The following is an 18,366-nucleotide window of genomic DNA, read 5'->3' on the forward strand; positions in this document are numbered from 1 at the left end:
TAAATAAAATATATTTATATGATGATTAAAATTTATAAGTTTTAATTTTTTATTTATATAAATATTACATTTCGTGTAAAAATAGATATAGTTCATAGATTTCATGTAAAACAATGTTGTAAAAACTAATTTCTAAAATTCTAACTTTAAAAATATATATAATGACGAAGTTGTGAAAAATTAAGAAAAAATTTTAAAAGAAATTTGAATAAAAAAAAGGTAAACAAGAGGGCAAAAAATATAAAAAGGAAAAAATGAAAGACTAACGAGGAAATGACACAAATGTCCTATAAAGTTTTTAGAGTTGGCCGATTCAGTTTCTAAAGTTTTTGTCGGACTTTATGAGTCCCTAAACTATGATATGAGCTGCTATTTTAATCTCTGTCAACCTATAATAGCCGGTTCACAATGCGACAGTGACCATTTAAACCAAAAAAACTCACATTGTTCCCCTATAAAGCAAAAAAAAAATGGGGAACAAATTCTTATGCCACAAAATCGAAGTGATTTAGGAGAAGAGAAAACTTCCAAATGAGAAAAGAAGAAACTCTTAGTTTCAGAAATAGAATGAGCTATTGGAGAAGCAATTTTGAAAGATCCTGACATCAACAATATCAACAAGCATATTCTTCATCTAATAAAGTGAAATTCAATGGTTTGTTTCTTTGATCTTGTGGCATAAGCATTTGATCCTTGAACGTATTTTTTTGGCTTTATAGGGGCACAATATAAAAATTTTTGGTTTAAATGGTCACTGTGTATGGTGAACTCGCTATTACAGGTTGATAGAGACTAAAAGAACAGATCGTTTCCTAGTTTAGGGACCCATAAAGCTCAACAAAAATTTTATGGACTGAATCGACCAATCCTAAAAACTTTGTAGGGCATCTGTGTCATTTCCCGAAGACTAACTTTGTAATATTTTAAATGATTATTGTGTAAAATTTCACAAATGATCACTAAGTAAGTTTCATAAAATGACATAAATTATCATTATCTACAATTCTTTCAACTTAACGGATCTATCCACGGTAAGGATCATTTGTGTGCAAGATTTGTTCATTAGGGACCATTTTAGAGAAAAATTTTCATAGGGACCGTTTCATGGAAAACGGTAAACCTAAAGGACCAATTTGTGAATTTTTTTTCAAAAAGCTTTATCTTATACGACACGCTTCTTTTTTCAAACTAACGCGGCTCTTTCTGTAACCTGCTTCTGCCCGCCCTCCCCCACGATCACACAAGCAAAAATGGCTCACATATCGACTTGGCAATTGCAAAGAAAGTTGGTCCCTGCTGAAATGGAGGAACCAGAACTTGACCCCATTAAGAATTCAAGTAAAAGGAGAAAGACAGAGAAATCAGCTTCAGCGAAGGTGAAAGCTCACAATCAGAAGAAACTCCGCCGAAAAAACCCGGATATCAACGTAATTTCAGTTGTTTACGACCGTTCTTGCTCGTTTTCATACGGAATCATCACGCAAGTTGCTATAATTTTAGTTTGATTTCTTGTAGGTAGGAAATGAGGCTGACAAGCAGCTGAAATCGTGCCATCAATGTCATAGGAGTGAAAGAGATCGCGTTGTTGAGTGCAAGAAATGTCAATCGAAGAAATATTGCGTCACATGCATGACTAAATGGTAGTAATTTTGAACTTGTAATTACATTTTCTTAAGAGAATCCTGTTCAACTTTGTGATTATGTGTTCGCCTTGAAATAGGTACCCCAATGTATCGGAGGAGGAGTTTATCAAGGCTTGCCCTTTTTGTCGCAAAAATTGCAATTGCAAAGCATGCTTGCGTGACTATTCACCTAAAGTTAGTTTTTTGAAGCAAACTCTTGGTTATTGTTAGTTTGTTACTTGTGTAATTCCACATACTCATAACAAGTTTGTTAATAGTTTATGCAGGTGATGCAGGGGTATTCTTGCTCCAAACCTGATCAAATTCGATACTCAAAGCATATCATACAAAAAGTTTTGGCTTTTGTGAAACGTCTGAATGCAGACCAACTGAGGGAGAAGCTAATAGAGGCTAAGGTTAAAGGTAGCTTATTTTGATTCCTTTTCTAAGTAAGATATTCATATACTTAAAACTATAAACAAAAACCATATTTACTACTTTCCTAATATTATCTCATTGGGCAGGATTGTCTCTATCATACTTACAATTGCAAGACGCTGAGTGTGAGGTGGATGATAATATATACTGGTAGGAGTCTTGCTCTCATGGGATGACTACTTAATCTTGTTAAAGAATGTTATTGTGTTGACTATATGAAGGTATTAAAACTTATATTTTTGTGTAGTGACAAATGTGGAGCATATATCTTTGACTTGTATAGAAGTTGTGAATGTGGTTATGATCTATGCCTTGTATGTTGTCAAGATTTGCGTGAGGGAAATATGGGTATGAAATCTGGATGGAAGTTCTCTATAGATGGTAGCATTCATTGCCCACCAATTTATATTGGTGGATGTAATGAGGGAATTCTTGAGTTGAAACGTATAATGCCTGTTGATTGGGTTGTAAATATCTTGGAGAAAGCACAAGAGATATACAAAATCAACACAAGTGATGATATTGATATTCATCAAACTTCTACCAAATGTGGCATGTGTTGTTATGATTCTGAAGCTAATGAAGAAAATTCTAATGGATGTTATTTGTATTCTCTAAGTGCTAAAGACATTCAACCTCAACAAGACATGCAGCATTTCCAATTGCATTGGTCAAAAGGCGAGCCTATAGTAGTCAATGATGTGCTTTCAACTTCCTCAGGGCTAAGTTGGGAGCCAATGGTTTTGTGGCGTGCTTTTCGTGACATCACAAAAAATAGCAATCGTTCCCATACATGTGAAGTGAATGCAATCGATTGTTTTGATTGGAAAAAGGTGAGTGTTGATCTTCACAAATTCTTTAGGGGATACTCAGAAGGTGGATTCAAAAAGGAGATTTTGAAGTTAGAAGATTGGCAACCTTCTTGCTTATCTGAAGGAGAATGGCCACGTCATTTTGTTGAATTCATTGGCTGTTTGCCATTTAAAGACTACACACACCCTAAAAATGGCTACCTGAATGTGGCTGTTAAGTTGCCTGATTTGTCTTCCAAACCTGACATGGGTCCACGTATGGATATAGCTTATGGAAACTCTGTTACAAAGCTTCACTATGATAAATCTGATACTGTATGATTTCCTTTCTTCTTAAAATCTTATTCTGCATATGATTCTTTCTTCCATACATGTTTTTTTTTTTAAAAAAATACTTGCAGGTGAATGTCCTGACACATACAGAATCTCCTATCCTTGCATCCACAAAGCTTAACAATACCAAAATGGCGAAACATCAAGATGAAGCTTTAGTTTGTGAGGAGGAAGGTGCTCTGTGGGACATATTCAGGAGGCAAGATATACCTAAATTAGAGAAATATCTTTGGAATCACTCAAGTGACCTTATGCATGCTGATTGTCTTGCATTTGAGAAGATTGTTCACCCTATACATGATCGGATATTTTACCTGAACATAGAACATAAAAGGAAGCTGAAAGAGGAATTGGGTATGTCTTGATCTCGAGTATGTATTTCACTATTTTGGTGATTGTTTGTTATGTTTATACAGATTTATTGATCCTGAATAGGAATCGAACCATGGAGCTTCAAACAAAAGCTGGGTGATGCTGTTTTTATTCCAGCTGGTTGTCCGTATCAAGTTAGAAACTTGAAGGTCAGATCAGATTTTTTCTCACTATATAATACTTAATACTTGTATGAATGCAATATTGTTTTGTTTGTTATTAATTTTGCTGATTAAAAAAAAAAAGCCATCTCCTTATAGTCAAGTACAAAGATTGAACTCAACTTTGTTTCACCCGAGAGTCTTGGTGAATGCATCCGCTTACAACACGAACTCCGTATGCTTCCCAACAATCACAGGGCCAAACAAAATAAGCTAAATGTAAAGTCTCTCACGTATTAAAGTATTGCTTATATTAATAAGTAATTTTATTATCTAACTTGTTACTTTTCTGTGGTATATTTAGATTGGGAAAATGATGCTATATGCATTAGACCATGCCATGATGGATTTGGCAGGGGTCAGTGATTCAAACAACCCCATTGATGATCTGAAGGTACCTGAGACTTCAAAGGGTACATAAACCATCACAATTAACCTATCTTATAGTGGCTACTTTTAAATTTCTGATTTCACATTGCAATTTGTGAAAACGCAGATGATCATGCAAATAATTTCAATAATAGCAACGGTTGGGTGAATGATACTGAGAGCGGTGACGATTCTGACCAGACCAGCAGTAATGAGTGGTTGACTGATCATACTCATGAAGCTTCTAGAACATTGATGCCTGATGAAGGATTGTGGCGGGGGAATGTTGTTGGGTTGGAGGTGAAAAAGCTACTGGAGGCTGTTGAACACCAATACCCAAACACATTTCAAGGGGTTCAAATTCGTGCAAAAGAAATGTGGATTTCCATTTTGAAAGAATTCCATGCGGTCATCAAAAGTTTTCTGGAAACATCCGTGGATGCAGTGGCGGAGGACCGGTTAGCTAACCTTCGGGAGGATCTTAAAGAATTTGAGAGGTTTGGATTTGATCTGTCGTGGGCCCACAAGAGGATAGACATGGTTGAGAAGCTTAAATTTGGAAACGAGCCTTTACAACAAGAGTTGATGGCGTTGAAAGAATCGTTAGAGCCATTGAAGGAAAGGTTGGGTGGGAGATGGAAACAGTTTGTGGAAGCTCAGGAGATGTTGAAGGTGGCACAGTTAGAGTATGATAATGCTTCAGATGCTCTGAAAAAGAAGGCACGGGAGGTGGCACACAAATTTGGTGATGAATATGATCAGGTATTGAAGGGCCATCTTGGTTTCGGTATTTTGCAAGGCTACTAGCTCACTTGTGGACTACAAGTATTCAAAATCTATCTTTTGTAATATCTAACTTAATTATTAGAAACAAACCCTGTGCCACGCCATGTTGCGGAATTTTTGTATATTTAGGCAAGAGAAGAGATGATTTACAGTATGATTAGATCTAATTATAATATAACAAGTTAAAAACTTTAAAAATAATTTAAGGCCAAAAAGAGAAAAAGGATAAATGATATGAAATACATCAATAAATTGGAAAATCCATCCATTTTCATCATCTTTGTATTTATCCAATAGTTTTGATGTGGTAATAATCTTTTTGTGCCAAATAAGCAAATCGTAAAATATATTTTATTAATAAAAATACATTTCAATGATTTTGTTGATGTGTAAAAATTAAAAAAGTTTAATTGTAAAATCTCATAAAAACTATTTTAAACGAAATAAAGATAATACTTTTAATGTGGATACGACCAAATGAAATTTATGGAAAAAATATTATAGAAAAGTTTAAATATCTAGAACCCTAAGAGTAAAAATTGGATAAGAAAACTAAAAAAATTTGAGGGAGAAAGTATTAGAGTTAAAGTGAAATACGTATAATCTTAGAGGTAAATTCACATAAAAACCCGAAAGAATGAAGGCTGTATTTCAAAATATCCAAAATTCTACGTAAAAAGAATAAATAAAACCAATGCTGTTACGATTGCAACTCCGACACGATCCTACGACCGCATCTAAGTAAATTTATCTCAAGGATTGTTTTTCGGAAAGATTGTTGTAAGATTGTAGGATCGTAAGATCGTAGGATCGATACTATTTTTTTTTCTTGAATTAACTATGTATAATATATATTTTGAATTGTTTAATGATGTATTGGATATGTATTTTTATATTTTATATTATTTATTGTTAACTTAATAATTAAGAGATGGATGAAAATGTATTTGTTATGTACTAAAATATTTTTGGTAGGATCTTACGATCACAATCTTACAAAATGAAAAAAAAAATTATATAAGATTCCGATCTTTACAACTTTGAATAAAACCAAAAAATTACAAATTTCGTTGTAGCGAAAGGAACTTAATATGGGTCTCTCAAGTAATAGATAACGAGAGATTTCATTGGAGTGAAAATGAACTGAATTTGGGTCTCCCAGGTGATAGATAAAAAGTAAGAAGTCAGTAATAGAAAAACATAAAAATTTATTTGTAAGAAGGGAATCGTACTCAGTTGTCAAGATCTTTTACAATCTACAAAGCGACACAACACCATACTTATACAAATTAATAAGACAGGTGATAAAAATATTATTATAACTATTAATCAAGAGTTAATAACTGTTATGTGCCATTTAAAAATGGTTAATAACTGTTATAACTTAAAGTTTTTTTTTTGTTTGTATTGTTTTCGGGAAACAAAAATTCAATTAATTAGAATCATGACCGAATACATTGTTTTCGCATGATTTAAATACATTGACTTCAACGACATGTCTTCACCTTCGTTTTTCAATTAAGTAGAGTTGTGTACATTTCAGTTTGCTTGTGGCAGGCGATAGCAGTGTTCGGTTTTCATCGGAGTTGAAACAGTAAACGAATTTCAAAAATCTTCAGTGACATGTGGAAATCGATTTTTAAAAACCGATCTTATATGTAAGCTTTAGAGTGTCGATTGATTTTAAAAAATCGAACCACAACTCAAACAAGGCGTCGGCTAGGGTTATGGCAAGAGAAGAGAGGGATTGGTCGAGAGGAAACCGACGAGTTTTCTAGAGATGTTTTCGGTGAGAAAAAAGAGGAATGGGAGGCTAAGGTTTGGTTACTTGTGATTGGATACAATGGCGGTGGAAGGATGAAAATTGAGGGAGACAATGTTGCAGTTTTTATAAACGGAGGCGATCACACATAAAAATTGATGTCAAAATTAATTTAAAAAAAACAACCAAGAGGAACCAAATAATGTTCATAAGGTGCTCCCTCGGAATATATATATATATATATATATATATATATATATATATATATATATATATATATATATATATATATATATATATATAGAGAGAGAGAGAGAGAGAGAAATGAGTTCTATGGAAAACGAATAACTAGGGCAACATATAGAGGAAGCAATAATCAAGTGCCACGTGTTCATTTCTTTATTCACAAGTAATATATTGTGGAAGTTATTTAACTAGAGCAACATATGCAATAACCAATAATAGTCTTTTTAGCTTGACTAGGGACTAAATCCGATATAAAACCGAATGATACAGACCCCTGAGTTGGAAAAAAAATATTGATCAAACGCGCAAAGTACATCAATTTAATTTACAATTAAAGTAACACATGGTAAAATACTATAAAAATTAAATCAAATTAACAAAAAGAAGAGTAGTTTTAAGTTTGATGATGAATAAACACACAAATAAATTGGCTCAGAAGAGCATAATCTATAAATTTAGAACTTTTGGACGACCAAAATAGTCCGTAAAGTACATCAAATGTTTTTGTAAAAGCCTCCAATTATCTTTATGTTCACACAAAACTTTATATTATAACTAGTAGGTATGCCCACGCTCCGCATGGGACGGAGGTTTTTTTTGGTTTAGTAAGCAGTTAACCTTGTTTAAATAGTAGCAATTTGAAATGAATTACAACATTTTCTTTGGGTAAAGGTCCTCACACATGTAAATGTAATTGTCATCAGGTGCAATTCCAACGCCTGTTGGATCAACAAAAATATTTTCCAACAGTTGGGTTCTTGAAGGAGCATGTGTTTCATTTTTTTCCCTTCCGCTTTCTACCACGACATTGCAACCTCCAAATTCACCTATGTTCTTCTCATTTCTGTTTCAAGTTTTGCTTTCTGGTGACTTTCCCATGCTTGAATTTTTATCTCTTCGTGTATAAATCCGAACATACATCATAAATAATGTTTAAAAAAAATTAAAAGGTGAAATAACATTAAAAAAACAAATAAGAGTAGATGCCCGTTTTACCCTTTTGTTTAAAAACACATACTTTGCATTAAGTTAAGATTCTCGGCATATTCTCACGCAACCACCCGTTTCTCAAACTCAACTCTGAACGCCTCCTCAGCCAAAATGTCCGTGGTGCACTCCATCGCCTTCTTTTCCGTGTCTTCTTTACTTGTCCAAGCCGCAATGTTCATTTTTCCAAGTTGTACCCCTACCTGTAAAGGTCCGATTAATCCAACAGAACCTGAACACAATAATAAACACACAGCTATGAGAAACTGAAAAATCAAAAATCGAATCAGTGCCTAATGAAGCAATAGGAACCTGCAATGGAAACTGATTGCCCGTTTGGATCAATGATATAATTTCATGAATTTCTTATATAAACTATAATATATCATATAAAGCAATATCCAATTTTCTACAATATATTTAAAAAAGGATGTCTAACTTTCTATTCTATCTGAACAATCAGCATCTAATTTATCTAAACTAAATAATTTTTGATTGATAGTGATGGTAATGATCGATTTTTACATACATAAAAATGGTTAAATTTTAGTTTCATAATATTTGGATTTAGATAAAAAGTTGATCCTGAAGATAACAAATAGATTGTTGAACATGTAATTTGTTAAAGTTATATATAGGTATTAATAAATAAAATTATATGTAAAATTGTTGACTACATGAAAGACATAATATTAAAAAAAAAGTGATTATATTGTAATGATACCTTCCTTCCAGTTTCGAACTCAAGAGTGGGTCCTCCTGTTAATTCGATTGCAACAACTCTAACAAGGTGAACATTTCAACATAATTTTGGGAATTTATAGTGAAGCAATGACCTTTGCTAGAAATCATATCGAAAAAAATGTGCAAGGATAACAATAAGCGCAGGTTATTGAATTTTCATTTGTTACAATTCTATCAAAATACAAAACGTGTAAAATTTAACCACCAAAACAAAGTTATTAGTATTAAGAGCCGAAAAGGTCCAACATGTAAGAAAGAGTTGTAATTGGTATATAAACAATCACCTTATAGAGATCATCGTATGTAACTCTTCTATGTCTGGCCTTCACTTCCTGTGTTATTAAATACGTAATCAACACAAATTAACTTTATCATTAACAATACAAAAAGACACTGGAAAACACATTCTGAAGAGGGACAAATAAAGATTAAGATTGATCAATTTGGGCTTAATTTCTTTGTATTCATGATTGAAAAACGAAAAACTACACTTTATTGTAAAAATTGCATTAGACCTATAGAAAACTGTAACCACTTATAGTATATGAATATACAAATAAAAATTTTATCACCTCATCTTTTTGCAAGAAAACTGTAGAAAATTGTAACCATTTATGATGAATGCAAATTGGATTTGTATCACGTGATCTTTGCACAATACTTTTTAGAGACCTCTGAATCATGCGCTGATAAAGTAATAAAAGGAAAAATACAGTTAATAACTTTTGGAAAACCAAAAGGATAAAGTTGACATAAAATATAAAGGGAAGAGAAGTTTGCAAACCTGGACACCACAAATATATTCCCTAATACTCCATGGTCCAAATCCAAGGTTTAAAGGCTGAAAGTTAAGCTTCAAGTTATTGCATATATGGTTATAACTATCCCAAATAAAATGGTCATCAATGTGTACCTTATAGTTTCCGACGACTTCTCCCACCAAAGCCAACTCCGGTGGTCCAGCTTCTTCGGAAAAAGCTTTGGATTCCTGATTTCCACACTTCATTGGTGTAGTTGGAGAGAAAAAACAATGTTGTGAAGAACATCTGAAATTTGTTGATTCTTAATGGTTGGATATATAAGAAATAATCAATGAAAAAAATATTTAAAAGAGGTGTTAAATATACGTGACTTCTATAGAAATCCATGACAAAAGAACATTTGAACATTCTTTGAGACATTTTGTCGAGCACCCGATGTGCATTGTATCCATAATAAAATTGTAAACATAATTCATTACTTCTAACTAACCTAAGAAGAAAAAAAACAAATTTAAGGTGTTCAAAAGTATAAAAATAACTAATATGGAGAAAAGGTTCATACCTATAAAGATCATCATTTTTTCAACTTACAGGAAGTCACGGAGAATTCAGAAGGCAAAAAGACATACATGATTTACAAAGTGAAGTGAAGGTTTGGTTGTCAGAACTAAAATGGTTTGGTGAATCGATTGTTAGAGGGCGGACCAAGTTTGGTGATTCGGTGGTGTTAGAAGGCGCTAATCCAGAAAACCACGCACCTCCTACTTCCAGTTGTTGTTCGACTCACCCTCAATCTCTCAGTTCGTCTTTCCCCTTCCCTCTCAATTTCTGGTAACAATGGGTCGCGAACGAAGCAAATCCAAATAGATACAAAGTGAGAATTAGCGGATACCCTAAAATTTTGAAGAAGTTTAAGAATTTGTAACGTAAGACGAAACGTTGATGATATTGCGATCAATAGTGAGTAAATCAATCATATTAAAACCAAGAAAATTAGTTCAGGAGTTGACTAACCAAATCGTAATGCAATACGATGGTGAAGTGAACGATAACAGAAGAGAGAAGGAGGAGGGGCAGAGAACTGATTCTTCTTGGATGTGGAGATTTTAGATAAAAGGTAATGGGTTTGCTGATTCAGGAGATACAACCGATTAAGGGATGATAATGGTGATCGAGTCGGTCACATTTTAGGGGAACGACGGGAGAATAACAGAGATAGAGAGCATATGAGGGGGTACCTTGAAAGAGAAGGCGGTGACACCAATCGATATATTTGGGGCGGTGGCGGACACGATTCAGACTATGAGGCAGACACGTGTAAGGAAGAGACTAAGAAAAAGTAAATGTGGATCACACGTGGCGTACACATCGACCCAACCATTGACTACCCACTTTCAATGAGGCAAATTCAGGTCCACAAAAAACTGAGAAAATAGCATAAAACGCCCCTTACAAAAAGCAAGCGAGAATTGCAATCAAACCCATAAACAGGGGACCTTTTCTGCCAATTTTCTTATGAAAGTATATTGTAGTTAAGCAAAGAGAATTTTAATATATATATATATATATATATATATATATATATATATATATATATATATATATATATATATATATAAAAGAAAAATACAAATAATTATTCATATCTTCAAAATTTGATTACACATATTATTTTTTCGCATATAGATGTATGATTGTACCTTTTTCAATATAAGTGAATAATTAGTTGAGTTTTTTATATTTTTCTAAACTAGTTGTGAAACCGTATGTTAAACGGGTTGGATAAAACAAAAAATTAACCATGAAGGTTTAAATAAAAATCTATTTGAATTTTAAATTTGATTTTTTAAAAGCAAACATATTAAATACTATATGCGTTGTAATATTGTAATTTATTTGTTATTTTCAATTAAGGCGACTATTAATTGAGATGTAAATATGAATATGTTAATTAAGAAAATATAAAAAAAATGAGAAAATGACAAATGAAAAGATATTTATTCAAAAATACCAAAAAATGACATGTGTCCAAATTAATGAAAGAGTGACATATGACAAAATTATTTTCATTTATCAAGGGGGATTTATCTAGATATAAAAATAATTAAAGAGTTTTTCGAACATAAATAGATAATTCTATATTTCAATGTATTTTATTTTAGAGTATAAGAGTTTATCTAAAAAAATTAATTAAAAAGTTTTCGAACATAAATAGATAATTCTATATTTCTATGTATTTTATTTTGCAATTTTGTCGAATTAAAACAACGTGTTTACCCGTGCAAGTGTATGACACGTGTGTTAGAGGAGCGTGGATAACGCGCTAGATCCCTGGGACACCGTCGCCAGCAGCTCAATGTTGAAGAAGCGCTCCTGCCCTTCCCTGCAGTTCCTCCCCACCGCCGCAGCCGTCATGTCCCTCCGTCCTTCCCCATCTGTAATCACCCTATCCATCCCCTTCAAACCTCACACACGCATTCACTCACTCGCCCATATACTAATGACACTTTATCCAATTTCCACTTCATACTAATTGAGTTTTCCTTGTTGTTGTACATGGCAGTACAGAGGCGGCCGGAATCAATGGCGAGGCAGAGGATTCTCCAATCGTCCGCACGCAACCGACAAGATTATCAGCGGTAATAACGATGATAATGGTGAATTCCGGCCAGATTATAATCCTCCGCCGCCGCGTTCCCATTTTCGACCTAATTCCGATCCACGTTTTAATCAGGGCCAATATGTTCAGCCACGGGGACAGCCACCTCCACCGTATTCAAATCCATACCAACAGTTCGCGCCACCACCTCTTTACTATCAGAATCAACAGTTTCAACAGCAAGGACAACCTCGCCCGCATTTTAATCCAAATCAACAGTTCAGGCCACCTCCATTTTACAATCAAGGCCAACAGCAGTCGAATTTTGATCAGAACCAACAGTTTCGGCCGCAAGGACAGCCACCACAGCCTTATGGACAGTTTCGCCCGCAACAGCGGTTCCGGCAGCGTCCGTCGAAGCCATTGGACTATCGTAATTGGGAGCAAGCAAAACCAGGGCCTCCTCCTGGATGCGGTAAGTAATGTCCGTGTAAAATTCTGTAACTTTCTTCAAGTTGGCATTAACATATTGGTAAACATTTGTGCAGAGCGATTTACAATCCTTTCTTACAATATTCTTGCTGATTACCTTGCTATTAATCATCGAAACAAACTTTACTTTCACATTCCTCGCCATATTTTGGATTGGGAGTTTCGGAAAAGAAATATCATGTTTGAGCTGGGATTGTGGTCGGCTGATATATTATGCTTTCAGGTTTCTCCTCTGTCTCATGTTCTGTTAAGCTTTCTTTCTATTTCCTTTTACAGTCTGAGTGTCCATACTCTATAAAATTGAGTTTGAAGTAAATAAAAGTCTTAGCTCTCATTAGTTGTTTGTTTTCTGTTTTTTACAGTAGTTTATTCATTTATGCAGGAGGTTGATAGATTTGAGGATTTTGAGGAAGACTTAAAGATGCGGGGCTACAGTGGTATTTGGAAGGTAAATGCTGTTAGTGGTGTCAATGTCTCTGTGTGGGAATTTTCAAATTTGTTTGTTTGTTTCTAATTTTTCTCCTTTTTCTGTCTATCAGATGAGAACTGGTGAGGCAGTTGATGGTTGTGCAATATTTTGGCGTTCATCAAGGTATCCCTTCATTTTCATCATATGCTTTTACTATGAAATCAGTTGTGAGATTTAGGCTCTTATCCTAGATTCAAGCTTTTACATGAGGAAGCCATTGAGTACAATAAGCTTGGACTGAGGGATAATGTGGCTCAGATATGTGTTCTAGAGGTGTGTTTGTGCTTAAATGAAGTGTTAAAAACTTACAAAATGCATATTTGTGTTCATTATTTCACTAAATGTTATTCTTACATTGAACAGTCACTAAATGGCAAAAGTTCCACCGAATCACCTACACCAATATGGTAAGTTTAAGTTTAGCATATTCTTCTATTTTTATAAATTCTTCTATTCTTACATTGAACACTTTTTATGTGACTGCAGCTCTAATAAAGTAGTCATATGTAATATTCATGTGCTTTTCAATCCTAAAAGGGGAGAGATTAAGCTTGGACAGGTATATATCTGTTTATGCAAAGATGTCATGATTTGTGAACCTTGTAAATTTACTTCTCCTTCACATTTCACAAACAGGTTAGGGTTCTTCTAGAAAGAGCTTATGCTACATCAAAACTTTGGGATAATGCTCCTGTTGTTCTTTGTGGAGATTTTAACTCTACCCCTAAGGTATGTATGATGTATCTTAACTCTTCCATTGTACATATCTAAACCTCAAATTTTGACTGTATTTATATCCCAATAACTGTTTCCTCTTTTTTACTTCAGAGTTCATTGTACAACTTCATATCAGATCAAAAGGTTAAAATTTAAATAACGTTCCAAATACTAAAAGTTGGTTAAATTTGTTATTCTTTGCTAAATTTACCTCTCCATGCAGTTAAATGTATCTGAACTTCCTAGAAACAAGATATCAGGTCAAGATTCTGGTGAAATTCGACCCAAAAGACAGTTTACTAATACTTTCAGGTATGTATCAATATCATCATATCATAATCTATTTAGAAATTACAAAATGATGGCTAAAAATAAATAGGTTGCATATTTTTGTAGAACTCAGCCAACTGATAATGCAACTCAATCTCCTGATAACAAGGAAGTCCAGCAGGAAGACGAAAAAACCACTAGTTTGCTTCCTGATAAAACACATGAACATGAAAAAGTTGAGGGCAATGCTGGAAACACTACTGTGACATTATCAACAGAAGAAATATTTGAAGGCATGGAAGATGTATCTGTAAGTGTGAGTGAGGATTCCACTTCATTTTTGTCTGAGTTACACGGGGCTGATGGATCTGAGTTTGTGGGAGTGAACATGAGCTCTGAGGGTGGTGAGCTGGATTCAGGAGGAACTCCTGAGAAGTCTGGTTATGGTTATGACCCATCAGGGTGGACCCCAATGGAAATAGAGGCTGCAACAGGAAGTTCAGAATGCACAACTATGGAACATCCTTTGAGATTAAGAAGCACTTATTCAGAAGTTGAGGTGCCCATCTTTCTCTTCTTGTTTGCATCCAATTTATTTATTTTAAAAGTTAACGAGTTTTTGTAATTATGTTTGTAACTTTGTATTTTAGGATTATTCAGGAACAAGAGACTCGAATGGGGAGCCCCAGGTGACTAGCTACCATAGGACTTTCCAAGGGACAGTTGATTACATTTGGTGACTCATCATCTCCCTTTCATATATATATATATATATATATATATATATATATATATATATATATATATATATATATATATATATATATATATTTTTTAATTATAATAAAAAAAAAAAAAACAAGGTTTGACTCGTATTTGTTTACATGAAGGCGATCTGATGGTCTCCAGACTGTGAGGATCCTTGCTCCTATACCAAAACATGCAATGCAGTGGACTCCTGGATTTCCTACAAAGGTATCTTTTACTTGTATTTATTCTTATCATTATGTTATGTGAGTTATGAGAATATGTTATTTGGATATATATGTCAAAATAATTTTTTTGTCTTGACAGAGATGGGGAAGTGATCATGTTGCATTGGTTGCTGAGTTGGCTTTCAGTAAAGACGTGAATGATGAAACATCACAAGATGTTTAGGTATGGATCTTTTACTCTTCCTTTTATGTTAGTGGCATTATTGTCTTTTGTCTGTAAATTAGGCTTTTTAACTCTTCTATTCAAAAGCCAATATACATACTTTCTTTAGGCTTCATATCAGTGTATAGATGATCTTTTCCATGTATACGGATGATAATTAACTTTTTGATGGATTCTTGTTTGATTATATCAGTTTGCAAGAATGAGGCTATACGTGAAGATCCTACAATGACTTAGATAACAAAGAGGATTTGTGTTTTGCTAAAGCCTAAAATACAAGTATCTTTGGAATGTAATTCTCACCTAAAATATGTTTACGTGGGCTGATTTGACAAAGGTTAGGTTATGTGTATATTTATACATTTCTGTTGCGACTTTTTAAGCAATAGGAATGATTAATTGCAAATGACATATTAGCTCTTTTGCTTTGGTTATCAAATCCATAACAGTGATGCTATGCTAACTTTTACTCTATTTTATATAAGAGAGAGCATGATAGCTGTTATGTTATTGTAAGAGGTAGATGATCGTCCCAACTTCCCCAAAAATTGTTTACTCCGAGCATATTGAAAATTCAAAAAATATCTGTATCTAGAATATCAACTTATACAAGCAGAAGTTCCCAAAAGCTAATACAAGAGGTTATAAGAATAGATGAAGCATATTACTGAATATTTGTGTTGATTCCATATCACTATGGTGAATTCTCGGATTGATGTTATGATTATGTTTGAATAGAACATAAAAATATCATGTGAAACACAACATTTTGAGGAAAAAACTGCTCGTTTTTGTGGGTATGGTCTAATAACCTTTTAACTTGCAAAAATAGTTGTTTTGATGTAGTTTAGTTGTGGATTTGAACCCTAATATATATGTTTATTTATTTTTAATTTGTCATTAGTATATTATTATTTTAAATGGGTTCCATCAACCTTTACCTCCCTTCCATACCAAGTAATCTCTCCAGAGTGCTGGTTCGTCTTCTCCGATGAATTGATTAGATATTTAGATTTGAGGTAAACAACGCATCTAGCCCTTGATGATGTACATACAATAAACAAAATGAACAGTTGTTTGATTAATCCATTATTCTGATAAACGTAATCAATGATCAGTTGTTTGATTGTTTGATTAACTAATTAGTAATTTATGATGCAAAACTTCACAAGCCGTTTGGGCAAATATCCATTGCAAAAACAAGTTTGAATATTTAACCCATTTGCAAATTAATAGAAATCAAACATGTTAGGAGATTGAACACATTTTGATTTGCCCATTGCACTCTTGGGCCATGAGGTGTACAAACCCCACGTTTGCGGTGAGATGAAGTGGTTGTGCGGTGAACAACACACCTTGTGGTGTGGTGTGAATCCCCGCCTCTTTCTCCCTTATCTTCCTTCAGGTCTCTTTTTTACCACTATAAATATACAACTTTTACTCATCATTTCACACAACTTTCTACAATTTCTAACATTATCCAAACCTTCATTTATCGAAATGAATCCAAACAACCATTCCACCAATCTCACCCATGATCTGGTCGAAACAAATCACGTGGAAGTGGTTCAATGATCAATTCGAAATGTTGTTGGACCATCCGGCCTAGAAACGGAAAAGGAAAGGTGTCCACTAAAAAACATAGGAATCCCCTCAATAGTGGACATCGCAAGAAGAAAAAGTGTTAGCATGTCATGGGTTGATATATACGAGGATTCCAAACACGAAAATGTTCTAGCAAATGATCATTTTTGGCAACGCATCTGTGATGTGTACCATTCAAAACACTAATTGACGACCAAGTCTATTGATGTGAACAAGACTCTCACAAAGTTCAACGAGACCTACAACAATTTGAAAAGTCAACAAAAAACAGGGATAGTGATATAAACATTTTCGAGACGATGATAGAAATATTTAAGATCGAAAATAAAGGGAGGTCGTTCAAATATGTCGATATTTGGAAGTTCGTATTCGTTTTCCAGAAATGGAAGGAGTTACGTGAAAAAAATCGATTCGAATTTGTGAAAACCCTTTGGCTATCATGAGTTACACCCAGAGTCTCCCATCCTAGACGTATATACATAAGGATGCTCCAAAATATAGTTTTCAAATTAACAATGGCTCAATTGAGCAACCTACTTTCCAAAAAGAGATTCTACGCTATACACAAAGAATACATATAGTAAACACATTACACATAGGGAAGACGATTACAGCAACTCCTCAAAGCATATCCAATATATAGTAGCATAGAAAACATCTTAAAATAAGAAATCAATATAGGACTTGTACTTCCGGTAAACTCACATGAGTTGCTTTCTTAACTAGGCAACATTGCTTCTTATGCTCCAAGAGGGATGATGATGCGGAAGGATGATCGGGCAGACGTTTTAGTTAAGCTCTATCTGTCTCTCAGGACTCGATCGAGTCATTCTTGTGTGTACTTGTCATTCGTAATGGTTTTAATAACTCTTTCTTGCTTTCGTCACTTGTCATTCAGGTACTAGTATCTGTAAATCAACTCCACTCTTTCTTGTACCTGGCACTAGTAAATTTGTATCTCGGTTCATGGCATGTTAAAACGACTCTATCGGCTTAAAGTCATTCCTGGCACTCGGCGCATGTCTTTGATCAACACCGGTTCCGTCACTCGTATCTGGTTGAACCAGTACTTCCTTTCTGCCATTCTTAGGGACCACCCACTCCCGTTCCTTGGTTGTTGGTGTATTGGCTCTTTGGTTTAGTTCCCGGTCAAAGCCGTGAAAGCAAGATAGGGTGAACACATATGTATCGTAATATGGGTATGAGTATAGTATATGTACAAACAGGTAAGTATTTTCAAGATTCACCTATAGATATGATCAAAAGTTACATATTGACCAAAATACCCCCAGTAAGGGTACACAACTCAACTTATACATCTAGTGGTCATTATATACTTATATGTTGTTAATGGAAACCATTGGAGGCCAAACAAATGGACGTTAGGGATGTACGAACCCGACCAAAACTGATTGAAACCACATAAGAGTATTCGGTTTTTCGGTTCCTTGAATTTCCATTTTTCGGTTTCAGTTTCGGGTCGTTTCGGCCTTGATACAAAATTGATCTCATTCCCCTACAAAGGAAATTAAACATAGAACCGAACCGGAACCGAAACCAATTGGAACCACATAGGGATATTTGGTTCGATTCTCCGTTTCTTGAATTTCCATTTTTTATTTTTGGTTTTTTTGATTCCGGTCCGGTTCTAGTTTCGGAACCA

At 34.2% G+C, this 18,366-nt stretch overlaps 2 protein-coding genes and 1 long non-coding RNA gene across 4 annotated transcripts; 2 read left to right on the plus strand and 1 right to left on the minus strand.

The window, feature by feature from the left end:
• Positions 1-1,080: 1,080 nt before the first annotated feature.
• LOC111911917 (lysine-specific demethylase JMJ25) lies at positions 1,081-5,047 on the plus strand. Of its 2 annotated transcripts, none has more exons than XM_052770801.1 (11): positions 1,081-1,427; positions 1,516-1,640; positions 1,721-1,817; positions 1,901-2,045; positions 2,147-2,210; positions 2,308-3,187; positions 3,274-3,559; positions 3,641-3,726; positions 3,838-3,957; positions 4,043-4,132; positions 4,235-4,426. In XM_052770801.1, the coding sequence occupies exons 1-11, from the start codon at positions 1,251-1,253 to the stop codon at positions 4,274-4,276; spliced, it is 2,112 nt and encodes a 703-aa protein (XP_052626761.1). In that variant the 5' UTR covers positions 1,081-1,250; the 3' UTR covers positions 4,277-4,426. The 2 variants fall into 2 exon arrangements, with proteins under 2 accessions (XP_052626761.1, XP_042756672.1); XM_042900738.2 differs by having other exon boundaries at positions 1,224-1,427; positions 4,043-4,151; positions 4,235-5,047.
• Positions 5,048-7,391: 2,344 nt separating this feature from the next.
• Positions 7,392-10,816, minus strand: LOC122197205 (uncharacterized). Its single transcript, XR_006189918.2, has 4 exons — positions 9,546-10,816; positions 9,417-9,473; positions 7,920-9,318; positions 7,392-7,796 (listed from the first exon to the last, which is right to left on the minus strand). It is a non-coding gene; the product is annotated as an uncharacterized LOC122197205 (long non-coding RNA).
• Positions 10,817-11,670: 854 nt separating this feature from the next.
• On the plus strand, positions 11,671-15,562 carry LOC111911916 (carbon catabolite repressor protein 4 homolog 6). The gene is made up of 16 exons (XM_023907670.3): positions 11,671-11,830; positions 11,957-12,467; positions 12,541-12,707; positions 12,867-12,932; positions 13,024-13,076; positions 13,145-13,226; positions 13,317-13,360; positions 13,440-13,512; positions 13,590-13,682; positions 13,782-13,814; positions 13,894-13,982; positions 14,067-14,499; positions 14,591-14,676; positions 14,831-14,915; positions 15,015-15,098; positions 15,292-15,562. The coding sequence occupies exons 1-15, from the start codon at positions 11,750-11,752 to the stop codon at positions 15,096-15,098; spliced, it is 1,980 nt and encodes a 659-aa protein (XP_023763438.1). The 5' UTR covers positions 11,671-11,749; the 3' UTR covers positions 15,292-15,562.
• Positions 15,563-18,366: the final 2,804 nt, after the last annotated feature.

This window comes from Lactuca sativa, chromosome 1 (assembly GCF_002870075.4).
Source record: "Lactuca sativa cultivar Salinas chromosome 1, Lsat_Salinas_v11, whole genome shotgun sequence".
NCBI lineage: Eukaryota > Viridiplantae > Streptophyta > Magnoliopsida > Asterales > Asteraceae > Lactuca > Lactuca sativa.

Bases quoted from the DNA above. Each gene is read 5' to 3' on its own strand.
- LOC111911917 (XM_042900738.2), top strand. From the start codon at position 1,251: ATGGCTCACATATCGACTTGGCAATTGCAAAGAAAGTTGGTCCCTGCT. The intron at 1,428-1,515 runs GTAATTTCAGTT...GATTTCTTGTAG, and splicing joins GAAAAAACCCGGATATCAAC to GTAGGAAATGAGGCTGACAA. The intron at 2,211-2,307 runs GTAGGAGTCTTG...ATTTTTGTGTAG, and splicing joins GTGGATGATAATATATACTG to TGACAAATGTGGAGCATATA.
- LOC111911916 (XM_023907670.3), top strand. From the start codon at position 11,750: ATGTTGAAGAAGCGCTCCTGCCCTTCCCTGCAGTTCCTCCCCACCGCC. The intron at 12,708-12,866 runs GTTTCTCCTCTG...TCATTTATGCAG, and splicing joins CTGATATATTATGCTTTCAG to GAGGTTGATAGATTTGAGGA. The intron at 14,916-15,014 runs GTATCTTTTACT...TTGTCTTGACAG, and splicing joins CTCCTGGATTTCCTACAAAG to AGATGGGGAAGTGATCATGT.